The sequence below is a fragment of the Astyanax mexicanus genome, chromosome 23, assembly GCF_023375975.1.
Source record: "Astyanax mexicanus isolate ESR-SI-001 chromosome 23, AstMex3_surface, whole genome shotgun sequence".
Lineage (NCBI taxonomy): Eukaryota > Metazoa > Chordata > Actinopteri > Characiformes > Acestrorhamphidae > Astyanax > Astyanax mexicanus.
The window spans coordinates 18,951,618-18,973,737 of record NC_064430.1 but is presented as its reverse complement, the minus strand read 5'-3'; the positions used below and the strand labels follow the sequence as shown (position 1 = coordinate 18,973,737).

General features: G+C 37.8%; 1 protein-coding gene across 1 annotated transcript in view; it reads left to right on the top strand.

Moving 5' to 3' along the window:
- The window catches only part of lrp1ba (low density lipoprotein receptor-related protein 1Ba), a 327,687-nt gene that overhangs the window by 48,428 nt on the left and 257,139 nt on the right, over positions 1-22,120 (top strand). Inside the window, exons 5-8 of the mRNA XM_049470884.1 lie at positions 3,746-3,874; positions 7,871-8,128; positions 13,713-13,875; positions 19,608-19,830. Coding sequence (XP_049326841.1) covers positions 3,746-3,874; positions 7,871-8,128; positions 13,713-13,875; positions 19,608-19,830 — 773 coding nt within the window. The remainder of the gene's footprint in view (positions 1-3,745; positions 3,875-7,870; positions 8,129-13,712; positions 13,876-19,607; positions 19,831-22,120) is intronic.

Sequence of the window (22,120 nt, the reverse complement as noted above, 5' to 3'; positions counted from 1 at the left end):
AATATACATTTTTTCACTAGGGATTCAACAGTCAGTCACTCCTAATAGTCATTGACTAACACTTTCAGCTTAGCCATACAGTATATGCTTCACATATTTTGCCTAATACATTTTTCTATAAAATCACATTAACACAATACAATAACATTCCTTCCCTGGTGAAAAAATATATACATAGTTGTCCTTAAAACATATTGAGAAATGTCTAAGTATGCCGTGAATATAAAACAGATTTATGTATTTACCTGAAATATATTAAAAGTACATTAATATTATACTGTCTTCAAATGTTTGAAATTAAACTTTGATCATACTTATAAATAACTACAATATAATGTACTACTATGAAGTAGATTTTTAGTTTTATGTAATTCAATGTACTTCTAAAATACATATTTCCAAATATACTTTTGTACATTTTTAGCAAAGTGTGTTAAAAACAACTGTTACAGTAGAGTACTTAAAGTGTAATGTTTCATGTAACTTTTTAGAAAGTAAATTAAGTTCCTACATTATTGTTACAGTTTTAAAGCATATATTATGGCAAGCGTATATTAGACCGGTGGAGGTAGGTACTAGAGGCTTTGTAGCAAAGTCTGCCACAAGACTGCTGCCTGAATTCGGAATTAGAGGTCGTGTGCTGAGGACAGTAGTGAAGGAGTTGTCAGATGTAGCTGAAAGATCTAGTCAGTGGTTGTGGTTCAGAAGGGCTGAGGTTACGTGGGGAAGGGAATGAGTTTGTGCTTCAACAGCAGGCTTGGAGGGGGGTGGGTCTGGGCCGCCAGACTTCACTGTTGAACCTTCTGGAGGTGTCGTGGGCCTAATTCAGTGAAACACTGACGAAGGAAGGTGCCTGCCTGATGACCCCTGAGAAGAGTTTGCACTAAAGTTTGTGTTTAGAGTTTGGATGAAGGGGATTGGTGTGGTCCTGCTGTTCTTGTAGTAATTTGTCTCATGAGTTTTTGCAGACGTCTGAGTACTTGGCAGTTGAGGCACGGACCATGAACATAGTTCACTATGCTTCTGGATTCTTGTCGAGCCAGTATCAGATTGTGGTGGTTTTGGCTATTGTTGTAAGTTGAGTGAGTAGTAGATCCTGGCTGAGCCCTATGCATAACCCCAGCTGTTAGGTGCAGGATTTGTCAATTTCCTGTATTATATTACTTGATATCTAGTTAAGCTACTTACAAAAGACAGGAGCAAGAAGCATATTTCTCTGATGTACTTTAATGTAAATAGATCACATATATTTAACATCAATTTTTAGTACATTCCTAATATACCTGGTGTGAGGACCCGCTGTGAGCCAATTGAGGTGGGCTGTAGGGGATTCCTAGGACAGTCTGTGCACAGTACATTCAAGCTCCTTCGTATCAGAGGGTTGCTAGAGAAAAGAGCCACCAGAAACATCAGTGAAGTGGCTGAAAAAGCCTCAAGGTGGCTGTGGATCAAGAGGGGAGATGGATGGAGTAGCGCGCTGCTTGGACACAAACCGGGGATTGATCACCCTCGGTTGGGTCGCCCAGGTGAGGGTGTCTGATGATTTAAGACCCGAAACACCCTATGACCCAGGGTTCATCACTGACGATGTGTTCAAGCTGCACCGGAAAGGTGTATTAATGAACCTGGTGTATAATAGTAATACAGGTGTAATACTATTCTAATTAAATGTATTATAATTTTACTGTAATCATATTTAAAATATGGGGTTACGTACATGAAGTAGTATGTTTAAATGTTACTTAAGTAGTATATTTAAAATAGTTCCATTTTAGTACAGTTAAGTACACTTTTTAAGCACAATTAAAGTAAGACTTTTGAACTATTTTTAAACAATTAAAGTACAATAAATCAACTTTAAATATACTGATTAATAATGTGGCTACAAATACGCTTTAGTGCACTAGAGCATAATAATGCTTAGTATACTTTAATCTACCTTTTATTTATTAATTTATTTATTTTTGAATGAATTACTCCAAAACACACACACACACACACTGTATGAATCAGTCACTTAGTCAATGTCTCTTTCACTTCACCTGTTTTCACTCTTTTATAATTTCATTATTCAGTAAATAAACAAACAAAAAAAACGCGTTTTCCGTCTCTCACTCTAATTGGGAATTCTTTCCCGCACCCGCGGGCCCTGATGTAGGTGGGTTTATGTGTCGTTATTTATTCCTGTGTTTTCTATATTTTCTAAGGTAAAACCTGCCCACACACTCGTTTACCCATCGCTCACCTTCTCCCAATTACACCATATTTACATATTCATAAGTTGTGTGTATGTTCAGAGGTGCTATGGCAGCCCTCGCTGAGCTCCGGCTTTATGTATTTAGGTCATGTTGAGAATGCGTTACAGGAATATTTCAGAATTTCCAAACTAACCTCGACCTGATCGCTCTGTAGCGTATGGCTGATTATCAGGACAATAAATCCACTTTTTTTCTTATTAAAAAATCACTTTTAAACAATTTAACTGTATTTGTTTGTATTTGTTTTTGTATCTATGTTTGTTAATATTAATATCAATGAATAACGCTGTTGTTGTTCACAGTATTTCCTCGTGTTTCTGTATTTTTCCTGTATTAAATTATTGTCCTTTACAAGGATGTAATTGAATTATTACTCTGGATACTCCAAAAATGACTGAGAAAAAAAAGATTGTATTTCACATTATTGTTATAACAGTGCCGTTACATGGGTTTAAAATGACAATAATGTTGTTTATTGCAATTACTGTATTTTTATCTCTATAAGGCACACCTAAAATCCTTTAACTTTCCTCAAAAATTGTCAGGGCACCTTATGTATGAATTTTACCAGTCAGGTTGTAAAGAGCAGTAAAGCCACTCCGCTGATGTACAGAGTTATTCAGGAGATTTAGTGAAGTTTCTTCAGCACCAAAGCTGGAGCAGTATTAGCATTAGTCGCTAACAGCAGCACTAGCTCTTGCTCCATTCAGAGGTAAGTATATTGGACCCTAGCCTTGGTGTTTACGGTGTTAAAACCGTAGTTATGTGGGACAAACCTCTAAATGATAGCTAACTTGATAACTTGGCGGCACAGTGGCTTAGTGGTTAGCACGTTCGCCTCCCAGCACTGGGGTCTTGGGTTCAAGTCCTTATCTATGTGAAGTTTCTATGTTTTCCCCTTGTCTGCGTGGATTTCCTTCGGGGACTCCGGTTTCCTCCCATAGTCCAAAAACATGGAGATCAGGTAAATTGGATACTCTAAATTGCCCAGAAAAAAAAAATACTCTAAATTTCTTTGGTATATTGAATACTCTAAATTGATCTGGTAAAATTGAATGCTCTAAATTGATCTGTATGTGCTTGTGTGTAAAATGTGTAAAATTGTAAAGCGTGCTTGGGTTTCTAGAAAGGCGCTTCGATATGAAGTTGAACTCCATAACTGGAACACTCAGGGTTCCTCAGTGTAGTGCTGTCAGGAGATGTTTACTACTGCTAAGCGCTGCTAAGTGCGGCTAAGGCTGCAGCTAACCATGGCTAGCACCGCGGATACCCGTGGCTAGCGCTGCTGCTAACCGTTGCCAGCGCTGCCGCTAACCACGCTAAAATATTGGAGATCTAAGCTTACTGTAAATAAACAGAATTTTTGATTTACTCACCCAAACAAAACAGTTTTCAGGAGGGGAATCTGTCTAGATTAACATCCAGCTTTCGTTTAACTTTAAAAGGCATTTAAGCCACTAACTGATGACTCTTGCTTCCCCCTTTAGATCATGATGAATGCGGGGATTATGGGACATGTAGTCAAATCTGCATGAACACGCTGGGCTCGTACAGATGCAGCTGCGCAGATGGGTTCAGCCTTCAGGCCAACAGAAGGTCCTGCAAAGCCAAAACCGGTGAGACCATTCATCATCTACTTCACCCTCAGCAGAAACAGCAGCAGCAGAGATATGAACCCACCTCAGCTTCCCTTTCAGCAGAGCTTTATAACACAGCGGTCAAACGTGCAAACACAGCGTTTTACTGACCCTACAAACACCAACTTTAATACACACTGAAATTAATCTCACAGAGAGAGAACACAGCCTCTAAAACACTGTCCAACAGTGAAGCACAGTGCAGGTAAATAAAGTGACAAGTGACGAGGCAAAAACATAGGTAGGTATAGGTGTTTCTAATAAAGTGGCCAATGATGAAGCAAAAAACGTAGGTAGGTACTGTAGGTGTGGCCAGTGATGAAACACAAGAGTAGGTACAGTATATATAGGTGTTTCTTATAAAGTGGCCAGTGATAAAGCACAAGTGTAGAGAGGTACTGTAGGTGTTTCTAATAAAGTGGCCAATGATGAAACACAAGAGTAGGTACATATACTATACTGTAGGTGTTTCTTATAAAGTGGCCAGTGATAAAGCACTGTAAGAGTAGGTAGGGATAGGTGTTTCTGATAAAGTGGCCAGAGATGAATGACAAGAGTATCTATGTATAGGTGTTTCTATTAAAGTGGCCAGAGATGAATGACAAGAGTAGGTAGGTACTGTAAGGGTTTCTAATAAAGTGGCCAGAGATGAAGCACTGTAAGAGTAGGTAGGTTTAGGTGTTTCTAATAAAGTGGCCAGTGATGAAGCACAAGAGTAGGTAGGTATACTGTAGGTGTTTCTAATGAATCACAAGGGTAGGTAGGTACAGGTGTTTCTAATAAAGTGTCCAATATTGAAGCACAAGAGTAGGTAGGTACTGTAGGTGTTTCTAATAAAGTGGCCAGTGATGAAGCACTGTAAGAGTAGGTATGTATAGGTGTTTCTAATAAAGTGGCCAGTTATAAAGTACAAGAGTAGGTAGGTATATGTGTTTCTAATAAAGTGGCCAGTTATAAAGTACAAGAGCAGGTAAATAATGTAGGTGTTTCTAATGAAGTAACCAGTAATAAAGAGCAGCAGTGTGTGAGTGTTTCTGATAAAGTGGCCAGTGATAAAGTGCAGCAGTATGTGAGTGTTTCTGATAAAGTGGCCAGTGATAAAGCGCAGCAGTATGTGAGTGTTTCTGATAAAGTGGCCAGTGATAAAGTGCAGCAGTATGTGAGTGTTTCTGATAAAGTGGCCAGTGATAAAGTGCAGCAGTATGTGAGTGTTTCTGATAAAGTGGCCAGTGATAAAGTGCAGCAGTATGTGAGTGTTTCTGATAAAGTGGCCAGTGATAAAGTGCAGCAGTATGTGAGTGTTTCTGATAAAGTGGCCAGTGATAAAGTGCAGCAGTATGTGAGTGTTTCTGATAAAGTGGCCAGTGATAAAGTGCAGCAGTATGTGAGTGTTTCTGATAAAGTGGCCAGTGATAAAGTGCAGCAGTATGTGAGTGTTTCTGATAAAGTGGCCAGTGATAAAGTGCAGCAGTATGTGAGTGTTTCTGATAAAGTGGCCAGTGATAAAGTGCAGCAGTATGTGAGTGTTTCTGATAAAGTGGCCAGTGATAAAGTGCAGCAGTATGTGAGTGTTTCTGATAAAGTGGCCAGTGATAAAGTGCAGCAGTATGTGAGTGTTTCTGATAAAGTGGCCAGTGATAAAGTGCAGCAGTATGTGAGTGTTTCTGATAAAGTGGCCAGTGATAAAGTGCAGCAGTATGTGAGTGTTTCTGATAAAGTGGCCAGTGATAAAGTGCAGCAGTATGTGAGTGTTTCTGATAAAGTGGCCAGTGATAAAGTGCAGCAGTATGTGAGTGTTTCTGATAAAGTGGCCAGTGATAAAGTGCAGCAGTATGTGAGTGTTTCTGATAAAGTGGCCAGTGATAAAGGTCAGAGGATTGTGATTGGTCAGGATGTCAGGGTAAAGTGAAGCATGTGTTTGAAGCTCGGAGGTGATGTTCTCGTTGTTGGATCACAGGTGTCAGTTTGTATGGACAGCTCGCGGCTACGGATTGAAAATCGCACGGTGGGATCGTCGCCCCGGGCTAATTACCACCGCCGCCTCCGCCGCCGCCTTTAGAGCTGTCAGTTACGCTTAACATCATCAACATGCAGATGGCCATCGGCACGCCGGAGCCGGAGGATAAATACGGCCGCTCTTAATGAAGAGTCAATCAGAGCTTCATTCACTCTGATGAAGTCTGGCTATCAGCGCTGGATATTAATACCTAATTAATTACGTCTCAAGCTGCATCTTCATTAAAAAATCTTTAAAAATGAGAGCGAGGGATCTGGCTGACGGGACCCGCTTATGTCAACATTGATCACTTCTACTAATTAAGATTTCGGATGTTTTCAGACTGTTGATTGTTTGCCGTTAAACATGGTGACGGTTGCACTGCTGGAATCTCTGTTAATGTTGCTTGGGATTGCTGTTACTCTTCCAAACACTTTTTTTTCATGTATGTCTTCCAAAAAAGAGTAAAATTTAAAATTAAGATTAGGCGTAAGATATGGTTCAGATTTTGAGTGGAAATTAGAATAAGAATTAGGTTTAAGGTTAACATTTTTTTGGGTGAATGTGAAGGTTAGGATTTTATTTGGGTACACATTTAGATGTTGAGTAGAAGTTAAGATTAGTGTTAGGTTTAGGTTTGAGTGAAAATTAGTGTCAGTATTAGGGTTAAAGTCAGATTGTGGGTAAAAGTTAAAGTTAGGTTTAAGTTTCAGTAAGTTTTGTGTCAAGTTTTAATTTTGGGTCAAATATAGGATTAGACTTAATGTTAGGTTTTGAGTAAAAGTCAAGATCAAGATTAAATTCAAAGCTAGGTTTGGTTTTGAGTGGAAATTAAGATGATAGCTCTTAATTGATGTGGTTCTTGGTTGATATGGTTATTGATTTATGCAGTTCTTGATTGATGCAGTTCTTGATTGGTGCAGTTCTTGATTGATGCAGTTCTTGATTGATGCAGTTCTTGATTGATGTGGTTCTTGATTGGTGCAGTTCTTAGTTGATGTGGTTCTTGATTGATGTGCTTCTTGATTGATGTGGTTCTTGATTGATGTGGTTCTTGATTGATGTGGTTCTTGATTGATGTAGTTATTTATTTATGCAGTTCTTGATTGATGTAGTTCTTGATTGATGTGGTTCTTGATTGATGTAGTTCTTGATTGATGCGGTTCTTGATTGATGTAGTTATTTATTTATGCAGTTCTTGATTGATGTGGTTCTTGATTGATGTGGTTCTTGATTGATGTAGTTATTAATTATGCAGTTCTTGATTGATGTGGTTCTTGATTGATGTGGTTCTTGATTGATGTAGTTCTTGATTGATGTAGTTCTTGATTGATGTGGTTCTTGATTGATGTGGTTCTTGATTGATGTAGTTCTTGATTGATGTAGTTCTTGATTGATGTGGTTCTTGATTGATGTGGTTCTTGATTGATGTAGTTCTTGATTGATGTGGTTCTTGATTGATGTAATTCTTGATTGATGTATTTCTTGATTGATGTGGTTCTTGATTGATGTGGTTCTTGATTGATGTGGCTCTTGATTGATGCAGTTCTTGATTGATGTGCTTCTTAATTTATGTGGTTCTTGATTGATCCAGTTCTTGATTGATGTGGTTCTTGATTGATGTGGTTCTTGATTGATCCAGTTCTTGATTGATGTAGCTCTTGATTGATGTGGTTCTTGATTGATGTAGTTCTTGATTGATGTAGTTCTTGATTGATGTTTTTCTTGAATAATGCAGTTCTTGAATGATGTAATTCTTGATTGATGTGGTTCTTGATTGTTGTAGTTCTTGATTTATGTGGTTCTTCTTTGATGTTGCTCTTGATTTATATGGTTCTTGATTGATGTGGTTCTTCTTTGATGTTGCTCTTGATTTATATGGTTCTTGATTGATGTGGTTCTTGATTGATGTGTTTCTTGATTGCTGCTAATCATTATTTATATAATTATTTAATAATTATTTATTTGTCTGTTTCTAGATCCCGGTGATCGACCGCCAATGTTGCTGATAGCCAATCAGAACTCGCTCTCAGTCTCCTATTTGAACGGATCGTCTGTGACGAATATGAAGGCAGTGGATGTGAACGGCACCCAGACGCTGGATTTCATTCACAGAGACGAGACGCTCTGCTGGCTTCAGACCTCCAGATCTGCTGGTCAGCTCTGGTGCGCCAAACTGACCAAACAGAAAGGGATTTCAGAGAAGCGGCAGATTCGGATTCCTCAGGACCTGCAGAGTGAGTACACACAACTTTTTTTCCCCACTGGCTGTTTATCATTATAACAGGGTCAGTTTCTTGATGCTGAGACACTCATTAGGGTCCTTAGGTACCAAAGATTTGTCTGATATTGCTTTATGGAGTGTTTAATCTGGATCTGATTGCGGAGTTTTAATGTCATTGTTGTTGTCTGTTCTGGTAAACCTGTGCTGTATGTGGGTGAGCACTGTCCTGCTGAAAAATGCCAGTTGGAAGCCCTGCCATTAGATCCAGCACATGTGGCTGCAGGACAGTCTAAACATATTATATCACTCAACTCTCAGTGTCCCTCAAATTACTACTAGAGGTGACAGACTGTCACACACAATGGCTTCCCAAGACATTTCTGGGAAACCTTTGCTGTGTTTGGGGAGCACTGTCCTGCTGAAAATGCCAATAGGAAATCCTGCCATGTGAGACACAAAACACATGTGCCCACAAAATACCTTGCACACATCACTGAGCTGTTAGTGTGCCTTGTATCACGTCTAGGGGTGACTGAATGTCATATGCGATAACTTCCCAGATTCTCACACTAGCAGTTAGGCAGCTGTTGTTAATAAGTGTTTATGTACTTTTTTGTGTGTATAATGAAAATAAATGGACAGTTGCTTTATTTTTCATAAGGTAAACATAATTAATTTTACTCATAAAAAAATTTAAATAACCAAAAACACAAACTAAGCTATGCTAAGACTAGATGGGACTGTATGAAAATTGCATATAAAAAATAGCGAAGAAACATTGTTTCTTCTATTCTTCTATTCATCTATTTTGACTTTTTATTCAATTGCCACAAACATACACACATTTTTCTTAGATAGCGAGAGTTTATGATTGTCATGGTGTTGTTTTCTCAACAATTATAAGCTTTTAAAGGGTCACTAAACCCCATGATTTTTGCTGACTCCACCCTTAGCTCAAATTTTAAAAATGTTAAAAAAAAATGGGAAGGGTATTTTGGGTGGGGCATGTATGGGTGATGTATGGGTTTAGAGGCAGGGCAGGAGGGAGAGCTGATTGGTTGAGCTGCAGCAGCAGTGTGCCTCTGATAGCAGTGAGAGAGACACAGTTTCTAAATATGTTTAAGCAGGACTGGTATGTTTTATTGCTTAAAAGGAACACATTTTAGCTATTAATAGAAAAAAAACATGGTTTAGGGTTTAGTGGCTCTTTACTGGCTTCATGTCTTGGTTTCTTTTGCTTTATCTAGTGTTTAATCCAGTTTTAATTGCGGAGCTTTAATTTCAGTGTTAAAATCTTGTCAAGACATTCCTGGGATTTCTTTGCTGTGTGTGGGCGAGCATTATCCTGCTGATAAATGTCAGTTGGAAGCCCCAGAAGCTGACATGTGGCCGCAGGACGGTCTGAACATATCACTGAAGTGTCAGTGTCCCTTATATGACTACTAGGGGCGACTGACTGTCGTATTTCATTGTTTTTTTAAGTAAGGTGTACATATTGGTTGGTGTATAATGAAAATCAATGGGCAGATGTTTTTTATCTTTTTCTTTTATTGGGTGTTTACAGTTGTCAGAGGGTGGTTTTCCCGATGTTCAGAAGCTCGTTAGGCCTCCACGTCTCTCAGCCTCTGCTGCTTTAGCTTTATGGAGTGTTTAATCCGGTGTTAATTGGGGGGCTTTAATGTCAGAGGGGTCAGCTAGATCTAATTATCAGCTCGTTCGGCAGCTGGGCTTCCGGGTTTATGAAGTGTTGAGTGAGGGAGCAAGAGGAAGGGCGAGCAATGCCGTAAGAGCGTGGGATGTGAGAGGGTTGGGGTCAGGATAGTTACTGGGGGAGGTGCAGCTGGCACCAGTGGTCTACAAAAGGCGAGATATGACAAACCGGCAGGTTAATTATGTTTAATGACCATAATAAACTAGTTTTGCACAGTCAGCCCTGCTTTAAAGGAGGAATTGAGGGTCTTTCAAGATGATGTCCGTATGATGTACCTGTGGTGTACTGTCAGTAACTGTCAATACTTTGTAGCCTTTTGGGGTTTGTCTCTGCCAGCTTTTAGTATCTAGAGACTGAGATTTTTGCTCATTCTTCTTTATAAAACAGCTCAAGTTCAGCCAGGTTGGATGGAGAGCGTCTGTGAACAGCAATTTTCATATCTTGCACCTGAAGCTTGATGGGATTTAAGACAGGACCACTCCAACACATTCTCTGATCTAAACCATTCCACTGTAGCTCTGGCTGTATGTTTAGGGTCATTGACTTGCTGGAAGGTGAATCTCCATCCCATTCTCAAGTCTTTTGTAGCCTTCAACAGGTTTTCTTCCAGGATTACCCTTTTTATTTAGCTCCATCCATCTTCCTATCAACTCTGACCAGCGTCTCTGTCCTTGCCACCATGTTTCAGGTGTTTTCAGGTGACTCTAGCCTGTGTGTTTACTATGTAAAAACAAGTTTAGTGACTAATGCTAATGCTCCAGCCTTAGTGCTGGAGAAATTTGGAAATCTAAGCTTACTGTATATAGACTGAAGCACTTTACTGACCTAAATAAAATACATTTTCAGGAGAGAAATTTGTGTAGATTAAAATGCAGCGCTCATTTGACTTTGAAAGAAAGTGTTTTTATTAAGAATCACAGGTTTGTTTACTTAGCTTAGCTTTGCTTAACTTAGTTAACCTACACCCCCACCACCACCACCCAGTGGCAAGAGCTGCTGAATTAGATGGAAAACATGTCGACACTCGTGTTCCTTACTAGTGTCGCTTAATGCATCTTATAATCCAGTGCACCTTATAGTGTGAAAAATAGAGTAAGCTTGTCGTTGCAAATGGAACAATTATTTAAAAAAAACATTCAAGGGGTATGAAAATGAATTTTACTAATTTAAAACAATTTTACAGATTAGAAAAGACAAGAATTATTGAAAAAATACAACCTCAATTCAGAAAAGATAGTATGAATTGTATTTCATATTGCAGAGAGTTTAAATTCTTTTCATTTTATTTTTTTTTTCATTCAGGACCACATCTTTTCCAAGAACATCCAGGCATTTTCCTGCACACATTACAAAGTGTTACATAACTGTGGTCCAGCGGACTAAGGAGCTGCCATTATGATCGGGAGATCGCTAGTTCGAATCCCGGTTATGTAGCTTGCCATCAGCTGTCGTAGTCCTGAGAGAGCACAATTGGCCTTGCTCTCTCTGGGCGGGTAGATGGTGATTTTTTCGCACATCACTCCAAAGGGTGATGTCGATCAGCACGAAGCTCTGTGAGCTGATGTATCTAAACTGGGTCGCTACGCTTTCCTCCGAGTGTGCTGTGATGCTGTTAGACAATTTGAAAATGGATTAAAAAATCCTGAACCGTCTCTAGTAAAGAATATGTGAAGAATTTAGAATGAAACCCATCCAGTTTCTCCACCTGTATCACTTAAACTAGCAGTCAGAGGTGATTCCTCCAGCAGTACAGCAGTCTTTAGTAGAGATAACTGTGGTTTAAACTGGTGTATTGAGGGGAACTGGGCTGTAAATGGGTGTAATTGGGCAGTTATGTTGGACTGCAGCTGGCGATAGCACATTAAAATGGTTAGGCTGGGCAGCTGAGCGCCCAACAGAGCTGATTCTAATGATCATTAATAAGCATTATTACACAGTTTTACACCGGCTGCCCTGAAAAGGTTTCTTTTATATTACATCATTATTTAAAGGGGATTTTAATGTAATTAAGAATACATTGGAGTTCATTGCAGTCATTTGTCAAAAATGTGTGTAAACGAAAAAATGGAAAAAATACATACATAGTACAACATCTAATTTATTAATGTATACATAATTCATGAAATAAATGTAATGATGATTGAGACATATATTTTATGGGTAGATAGATCTCATTTTTAATTCAGTTTACATCTTGTATGAACAGGTTCAGGTCTGTATATGTTGGGAAATTTATATAAACTGAAGATTTACACGCAAACAGTTAATTTCTTTTATTTATGAGGGTGAGGTTTTTATATACAGCTCTGGAAAAATAGCTATATGTTTGAGTAAAAAGAACATTGTGGTTTTATTCTATAAACTACGGACAACATTTCACCCAAATTCCAAATAAACATATTATCATTTAGAGCATTTATTTGCAGAAAATGAGAAAAAAAGTCTGAAATAACAAAAAAAGATGCAGAGCTTTCAGACCTCAAATAATGCAAAAAAAAAACAAGTTCATATTCATAAAAGTTGAATAAAGTTCAGAAATCAGTATTTAGTGAAATAACCCTGGTTTTTAATCACTTTTAATGCATCTTGGCATGTTCTCCTCCACCAGTTTTACACACTGCTTTTGAATAACTTTATGTTACACCTGGTGCAAAAATTCAAATCTTTCTCTTGATTATATTCCAGAAGTTTTCAATTTGGTAAAATCAAAGCAACTTAATTGAAATTTAATTGTACTAATCACATTGGACATATTGAACATTTTTGAAAGAGTATATGTCAGTTAATTAATTTTTCTACATGAGTTAAAAGTAGTTATATTCCCTGTCCGCATATATTTCATATATTTCTTCCTTTCTTTTATTAAACTTTACTTCATTTATTTTTGCTGAATCAATCCTTTCTTTTATTAAACTTTACTTAATTTCTGCATACAATATTACCTAATTACAATTACTTAATTTATACAATATTACTTAAATAAGTTATGATACATAATATATTATTATTAATTCCTGAAATTTAAATATTTTTAGTCTCAACACATGGATGGCATGTAATACATTCTTTTAAAAAGCAAATGCAGAAAGTTGGGAAACTTTTTTAAGTACATTTTACTCATCATTTTTTTTCATGTCAAAAACCAAAACAGATTTTTTTTTTTTTTTTTGCCACATTTCTTTCCTTTAGAGATGATGCGCAATCACAGCTCCGATCCATTATCTGCCGCGACTCCCATGAGCGGAGAAAGTGTGTGTTTTTATGGGAACTGGGACGTGAATGTGTGTAACTGGGGAGTTATGGGGATCGCAGCTGGCAGCAGTGCTGGGATATGAGCACCCAGCAGGGTTCCTGCTAATTACCATTAATAGGCGTTATTAGCCCGTTCCGCACAGGCCGGCCCGCTTTGAATGGCAGCGCACCCGAGATTGGAAATAGGGCTCGTTAAGTCAGGGGTCATTAATTAAACTGGTGCGTTAGGGATCGTAGATAAAGGGCCATAAGTTGAGGCTCGTAACGCGGAGCTCGTAAAAACTGAAGGAACGCTGATTTCTGTCGGGCTTCTGGTATCGGGAGGTGGGAATTTTCTCCAGTGTGTGTGTGTGTGTAGAGGTGGAGGGGGGGTAGGGGGTGATGTGGGGGAGTGTATGGGGGGAAGAACAGCTTGTGCAAACTTTCCAATCATTAATTTGCTCCAATGGCTGACTGGAATTTTCAATCAGGGCTGAGCACCGGAGCTGAACTCCGTGTCCTAAAAATTGCTGCAGTGCCCTTGTCCTTTTATAAATATGGATCTGCTCTGTGAGATCTGCTGTATTTTACCCTTATCTATCTCTCTCTCTTTCTCTCTCTCTATCTATCTATCTTGATCTTCCCTCGACCTCAGACGTGGAGCATATGGCTGTAGACTGGCTCACGGGCAGCTTCTACTTCGTGGACCGTGTGAGCGATCGGATCTTCGCCTGCAGCGAGAGGGCGGACGCTTGCGTTACCGTCGTGGAGCTGGACATCCAGAACCCCAGAGCAATCACCCTGGATCCAGTACTGGGGTGAGTTCAGCCCTGGAAAACTATAAATAAAACATAAATGAAGTTGCACTTATATAGAGTGCCTTTCTAGAAACCCAAGGATGCTTCATAATCAAAGATTTGCACTCAGCACTCATCAACACACACCGGAGAGAAGCAGCAGCCAATCCCACACAGCATACTCTCAACCGGAAACAACTGTCCACATGGAGGACTACATTGGTTAATTTAGTACATCCAGTTTACCAAAACTCCATATTTTTGGACTGTGGGAGGAAACCAGAAACCACAGAAAACCCACACAAACACAGGGAGAGCTTGGAAACTCCACCCAGACAGGGACTTGAACCCAAGACCCCAGCGCTGGGAGGCAAATAAGCTTACTAATCACTACAGAAAACTAACCTAATATACCCACAAACCAATCAGTCAAAACACTAATATTAGTCTGTCTAATCTGCATAAGAATCAGAGACACTTTAAAAGCTTTTCCACTGCAGGGCTGATAGGTTCTGAGCCTAAAGGGTAACCACTCCAGTGTGGTAACCATTCCAGTGTCTGTACACGGTTCCAAACTGGACATTTCTGGACACAAATCTGTCTGGACCCATTTTTATCAGCGCAGTTAGGTAATCGTAGTAAATCAGTAGTAAAATAGTAGTTATCATGTAGTAAAACATGATAAAAAGTACTTACCTTTGATGAGTAGCACACCTCCGCTCTCCAACAGCATTCTGAGATCCAGAAATTTTAACGGTTTGTCCAAACTCCCTTCAGACTGGGCGACACGGGGTATAATTTGCCCAGATAAATAGCTTTTTCCACCGTTATCCAGCCGGCTCAAAGTAGCTCCACATCTCCTTGCTAGAATCTGGAGAGCCTTGACTTTTAAATCGAGGCATTAGTAACTTAAAAAGTGCACAGGAAGCTTATTAAAAACCCTGTTTACATCCTAAACTGAAAATAACAGACATATATATATATATATATATATATATATATATATATATATGTCAGTGTTCTGAAGTCTCACGCTTTGAGCGTGTGACACACGCACCTCAGTGAGTTCACACGCTCATACGCCACACATGGTATATCTCACGCTTGCCAATCCATCGGCTGCATATTATAATGTACTATCGTTGAGCCAATCAGAATATAGATCGCTCTGTTGTTAGGCAGACCTAGTCAAGACTTAGGCACCCGCCCCCCCCCGTTTAACAACTGAAGAACTGCACGCACTGCAATGTCAGGATATCTGTCCCTGAACTCAATCTCAAGTGAAGGTGGGTCATGCAGCAGGACAATGACCCTAAGCACGAAAGTCGTTCTACCACAAAATGATTTAAAAAAGAATAAAGTTAATGTTTCAGAACAGCCAAAGTCCTGACCTTAATCCAATAGAAATATTATGGAAGGACCTGAAGTGAGCAGTTAATGACAGCAAAACCACCAACATTCCAGAGCTGAAGCTGTTTTGTTCTGTACAGAGGAATGGGCTAAAATGAATCCAAGCTGGTGTCTAGAACTGATCAATAGTTACCAGAAACATTTAGTTGCCAGGGGAAATCATACCAGATACTGAATACAAAGGTTCTCATACTTTTCCCGCTTGTTAATATGTAGTATAGTATTATTATCTTCAATAAATGAATGACCAGGTATCATATTTTTGTATTATTTGTTTAACTGTGTTCTTTACATCTACTTTTAAGACTTATCTGATTAATCTGATGATGTTTTAGATCACTTTTATGCAGAAATATAGGCAATTCTAAAGGGTTCACAAATGTATGAAGCACCACTGTACACTAAATATACCCAATGGGCCATTTAATAGGTTATTGGGGTAAAATATATATAGAGGTAATGTTTATATAGGGCACAAGTCGATAACGTAATTATCATTAAAGGCCTATCTTGCATTAGGCATTATGCCAATTGGTTCATGTTTATTTACAGCATCTACACCCAAGAGTTTTATTCTACACTGGAAAAAAATATATACTGGTAAAGACTAGACAAAATATATGTAAATTAAGGCATACAGCTCTAGAAAAACAATAAATGATGAGTTTCTTTGATTTTACCAAATTGAAAACCTCTGGAATATAATCAAGAGGAAGATGGATGATCACAAGCCATCAAACCAAACGGAACTGCTTGAATTTTTACACTAGGAGTAAAGCAGCATAAAGTTATACAAAAGCAGTGTGTAAGACTGGTGAAGGAGAGCATGCCAAGATGCATAAAAATTGTGATACATAAAAACAGGGTTATTCCACTAAATATTGATTTCTGAACTCTTAAAACTTTATATGAATATTAGAAAATAACTTGTTTTCTTTGCATTATTTGAGATCTGAACGCATTGCATGTTTTTTTTTCAGTCATTTTTAATTTTCTGAAAATAAATGCTCTAAATGACAATATTTTTATTAGAAATTTGCGAGAAATGTTGTCCATAGTTTTTAGAATAACAACAAATGTTTATTTAACTCAAATATAAATAGCACAATTAGAGAAACTGATTCAGAAAAACTGATGTGGTCTCTTATTCTTTTTAATGCTGTATATGCTTATATAAAGCATTAAACAAATCTGCCATTGGGATAAGCAATTTTTTTCTTAGTAAATTTTCTTTAAAAAAAGCAATGGTAAAGTCTTAAAATGACTGAAGGCAGACTTAAAATCAGGCAAAAATCACCAAATTCCTTGTCTTACATTTGGACACTATTATCAGAATAACTTGATTGCTGACTTTTTGTGCTTATTTTGATTTCAAATTACTTAGAATAAGGTAAACGTTCTAAGTAAGGCTGATTAAGTTATTGCAGTGCTTAGTAAGAGAAGAAAATAAGATTTATTGCCTTAAAATTAAAATAATTCACTTGCTAAGGCTTAGTCTTTTTGCAGTATATTACCTGTAATTCTCTCATATTGTCTAGTCGAGCTGTGTGTGTGTGTGTGTGTGTGTGTGTGTGTGTGTGTGTGTGTGTGTGTGTCCGCATACATTTGGACATGTAGTAAAAGTGTGTGATGAGTAGCTTTGGTTTCTGCAGTGTTAAACTCCAGCTGTGACACGGCTGCCTCCTCAGCAGCGGCTTTAAAACCTGCTCTGCTGCTGCTGTCATTCAGAGGATACTGTGGATTAACCATCACACACACACACACTCTGACACACACACACTTTGACAATGTGTATTCAAGAAGCAACTCTCACATGTTCTTGCTGCTTTACTGCAGCAAAGCTTTATTTAAAGCTCCTGTAACTCAAACCCTGACTGCTCATTTTCAGCCTTGCTGGCCACTTTATAAGAAACACTGACATAGTTTTTTTTTATTCTCCCTATAAAGGAACACATAAGAAATCATGTAGTCACTTAATTCTCAGTAGCATTTAGCTGCTCTTTTCTGAAAAGCTGTTAACTTGTGGTTTCTGAGGCTGGTCACTAGGGGTGAGCGATATGGCCCTAAAATAATATCACGATATTTCATGGTATTTTTGGGATAACGATACTCTTGGAGATATGACAAAACACTGAAGAAAAAAAAAAATCAATTTCAAGAATACCCTACTTGTGGAGGCTTTATTAATCCCTTAATGACTTATATGAATATGTTTTATTTTGTTCTTTTTTTTTCCATATTGTACTGTCCGATAGGTTGATCTTCTCTGTTTGTATGATGATCCATCAACACACCCAGGGAAGGGGAGGGGGGCGGTAAGGGGCAAGGAAGAGTGAAGGGGGGCGGGGAGGGTGAGGGGGACGGGGAGGGTGGTTTTGTTTGCTGTTTGTTTTTTTGTGTTGTTGACTCATTGTAAAACTAATGACGGTATCAAAACTAATAAAAAATTGGTCACAAAAAAAAAAAAGCCCTACTTGTAAGGAAAAGGGGAGCAGACGGGTAAGCAGAGGAGACGGGAGGCGGACTTATACGCGATTAAGACAGACTTTAATAAATAGCTGATAAACAAACAAACAAACAAACAGGGGAATAAAGAATAAGTATATGTACATAAACAAACAAAACGGGAGTAACGTATAACAGATAATAACTAAACAGGGCTGGGGAATATATACAGGGATAAATACGTAAATATGTACAAAACAAGGAATAGTAACAAACAAGAGATATAAACAAATAATACAAACTAAACAAAGAACTAGAAACGTGGAGAAGAGCAAATAACAAAACGTGGCTAAACAAAAGCTATGACGTGACGAGACAGACAACGTAGGAAGGTGCAAAGACCGACGGATAAACATGGACTAATAGGTACTATATATAGTAACAAGAAACAATAAACACCTGGGGAGACAGGTAACGAGGGGCGGAGCTACAAATTACACACACGTGACAGAATACTGGAGAAAACACTAGGAAACGGGGAAAACACAGGGAAACATAGCGAGGGCGTGACACTACTGCAACAAAATTAATTTAAATTGTAAATTTAATTTTATCATTATCATTGCATACGATATTATATGGCACACTCTTAATTGAGATATTTAAAAAAATAGAACGAGAATCTTATCAGATTTGTAACAAAAGGCAATGATTCAGAATGTCATGATACTAATGATGCACTTCATATTAATCTCCATATATCCAGGATTAAAGTAAAATAAATTATGCTGGACAGATATCTGATAATCTGTTTCTAGTAGATATATAATGGGAAATGAGAACAGTATGTGTTTTTCTTTTGCAAAAAAAAAATAGTATCCTGATGAGATAATTTAAGGGTATAATATCGTTCACGATATTCAAAAATGTTGGCAATATTATTGAGTACGATATGAAATGGCACACCTCTACTGGTAACTCTGATGAACTTGTCCAGTACAACTGAGGTAACTCTTGGTCTTCCTTTCCTGGGGCGCTCCTGATGAGAGCCAGTTTCATCATAACATTTTTGACGGTCTTTGCGACTGCACTTGAGAATATTTATTTATTATTTTTTTGAATGACTGCTCTTCATTTTTCTTAAAGTCATTGAGTATTTCTTGCCATAATCTGGATTAGAACATTACTCAAATAGGGCTATTCACTGTACCAACTCTACCTCTTCACAACTTTACAACTGATGCTCTCAATCACCTATATAAAGAGGCAAGAAATTCAAGTAATTAACCCTTGACAAGTTCAGCACAGCTGTTAACTGAAATCCAAGATGTGCAAACCTGTCATCTAAGCAAGAGGTGCTACTTTGAAGAATCTAAAATACATAAAAAAAAACAAAAACATATTCTGTGTCCATCCTGATGCTGTCAGTCTGCTGGCCATTTTTTCAGCATTCTAGCTCACCCTGTGTTTAGGATTGCTCACCTTTGCTGGCCTTCTTTTTCTGATCTTGCCTGTCCCTGACTACTCTTGCAGATTTCGCCCATTTATTAATAAACAGTGTTTTTGGTATCTCCGTGTGTCTGTCGTGTGTTTGGCCATCGTGATATTCTGGTTTGGTAAACACTTTTTTAAACTAATTAATTCTGTATGTTTTCCCTCATAGTTTGGATGACTTTATTATTAATATACAATGCAAAACATTTTTAAATAATGAAAAAAAACCACTGAAATTAAGATGTGTTTAAACTTTTGACTGTTACTGTAAATTAAAGTATGATCTATTATTCAGCAACAAAGTTTAGATATTTACTGTACATCTTTGTTCTCTTCTTCTTCTTCTTGTTCTTCATCTTCCTCTTCTTCTTCTTCTTCTTCTTCTTCTTCTTCTTCTTCTTCAGGAAGCTGTTTTTCACGGATTATGGAAGTGTGGCTAAGCTGGAACGCTGTGGATTGGACGGATCTGAGCGGAGGCGAATCGTGGAGAGCCGGATGGAGCAGCCCACAGCGCTGACCCTCGACCTGATCAGCAAACTGGTTTACTGGGCCGACGTGTACCTGGACATTATTGAAGTGGTAGATTACGACGGAAAGAAGCGACACACAGTCATCAGAGGAAACTCAGTAAGTAAGACGTTACATACTGTTCAGAATTTTAGATTCACTGTTGAAATCAGAGACTATAAAAAAGATGGACGCCGTGTCGCCGTTTCCTATTCATCCAATAAAAATGAAGCCAAAATCTTTTGAGTAAGATGAACATTTTTGTTTTATTCTATAAAGTACAGACAGCAGTTCTCCCAAATTCCAAATAAAAATATTGTCATTTAGCGCATTTAATTATTTTTTGCAGAAAATGAGAAACAGCTGAAATAACAAAAAAGACCTCAAATAATGCAAAGTAAACAAGTTCATATTCATAAAGTTTTAAGAGTCCAGAAATCAATATTTGGTGGAACAACCCTGATTTTTAATCACAGTTTTCATGCATTTCCTGGCATGTTCTCCTCCACCGGTCTTACACACTGCTTTTGGATAACTTTATGTCTAAAAATTCGAGCAGTTCAGTTTGGTTTGGTGGCTTGTGATCATCCATCTACCTCTTGATTATATTTCAGAGGTTTTCAATTTGGTCAAATTAAAGAAACTCGTAATGTTTAAGTGGTCTCTTTTTTTTCCAGAGCTGTTTTTATTGCTTGGAAACAATTTAAAAAGTTTGGTGAAGTTAGGAAGAATGTTTCACAAGTTTGGAATTGTCATTGGAAATTTTAGAAGAGGTGAGTAAAAGTTTGGAATTACAGATCAAAATTTCAACATTTGAAAATCTCTGCAATTCACGGCTAAAACATTCAACAGTTCAGCTGTATCATTCAGAAGCTTGAAAACAAATATTTTTAACATGTTTTTAACACAAACTGCACAACCTTTTTTAATTTGAGTAGACCAACCGTTATTCTGAAATTCAAAGTACATTGACATACATTACATTAAAATCTATTCTAAATCTAAACTCATCTACATAAATAATTATAGTAGGCTCTTATAAAGGCGCATATATAGTGACTCGCACAGAATGAAAATAGAAATCAACATCAATTTAATCAATTTTAACTTCAATTCAATAATAACTTTTAACTATTCATAAAAAAATTATTTAAAGATTTTTACTATTCTTACCTGTAAATAAGTTTTAGACAAGCGTTCTTCTGCAGTTTTCTGGCACTGAGGGGAGAACCGGGGGTTCTGGAAGGGGTTGAGTTGGACGGCAGCTTCTACTTACTGCTCTTATTGAGAACTTGTAAAGACAGGGTTTATAGAAGAAGCTGTTAAGTCCAGTCCGGTTCTGAGCAGGATGGGACAAACCTGCCGAGCCTTGCTTTTAGTGCTGATTGGTTCTGGAGCGCTGTCTCCGAACATTCCTCTGTGGGAAATTTTACAGGCTCTGCTGCTCAGCGTTTGCTACAGTGTGTTTCAGCTACAGAAACAAACACTTCATTACAAAATCATGAGCCGGTGTGTCCAAACTTCTGACTGATGTTTCAGAGCTGCCGGTAGGTCTCCAAAGGAACAGGATGGAGTCAGGAGGAGGGGTTTAAAACAGCCTCTGTTCAGGTTGATTCTTCAACAGGCAGTTTCCTAAATCACACTCCAGGAACGCTGTGAGATTTCTCCGGAACGTTCCGGCTCGGCCGATCGAGACGAGAGTAAACAAAAAACACTGCAAGGTCAGAAACACAGAGACAACAGCGCAGACGCAACATCTCCAAGAACCGCAAACAAACTCTGTACATATTGAATTTACGCCATTTAAATGCAAACAACACATTCACATCAATAAAATATTCTGTGAAACCCTGCACACACCACAGTTACCCTGTGTTCCACATCACTCGAAAAAACAACAAAAAAACATGTCACTAGATATTTACTGTATTTAGATATAAACTGCATTTAAAACATTAAAAAATATATAGGTCAGAAGTTTGAAAACATAGCACAGAAGTCTACAAAAAAAAAAAAAACAATTCAAAGGTTTGGAACTACAGGTCAAATGTCTCAAATCAAAGTTATAGATCAAAGTTTGGAAGTACAAATCAAAAGTCTTGCATAACAGTTTAAATATATTAAATGACAAGTAAATTGTCTAAAATTTTCAGTAAAAAGTCTGTAATTACAGGTAATGGCAGTATAAATATTTGGAGTTATACTGTACGTCATTTTTGGTATTACAGTTTAAAAATCTAGAATTACAGTTCAGAGATTTAGAATTACAGACAAAAGTCTAATGTTAAGAATTACAGGCCAAAATCTGAAATTACAGTTCAAAGATTTAGAATTACAGGCCAAGAGTCTTCTATTTAGAATTACAGTAAAAAAGTCTGAAATTACAGTTCAAAAATATAGAATTACAGGC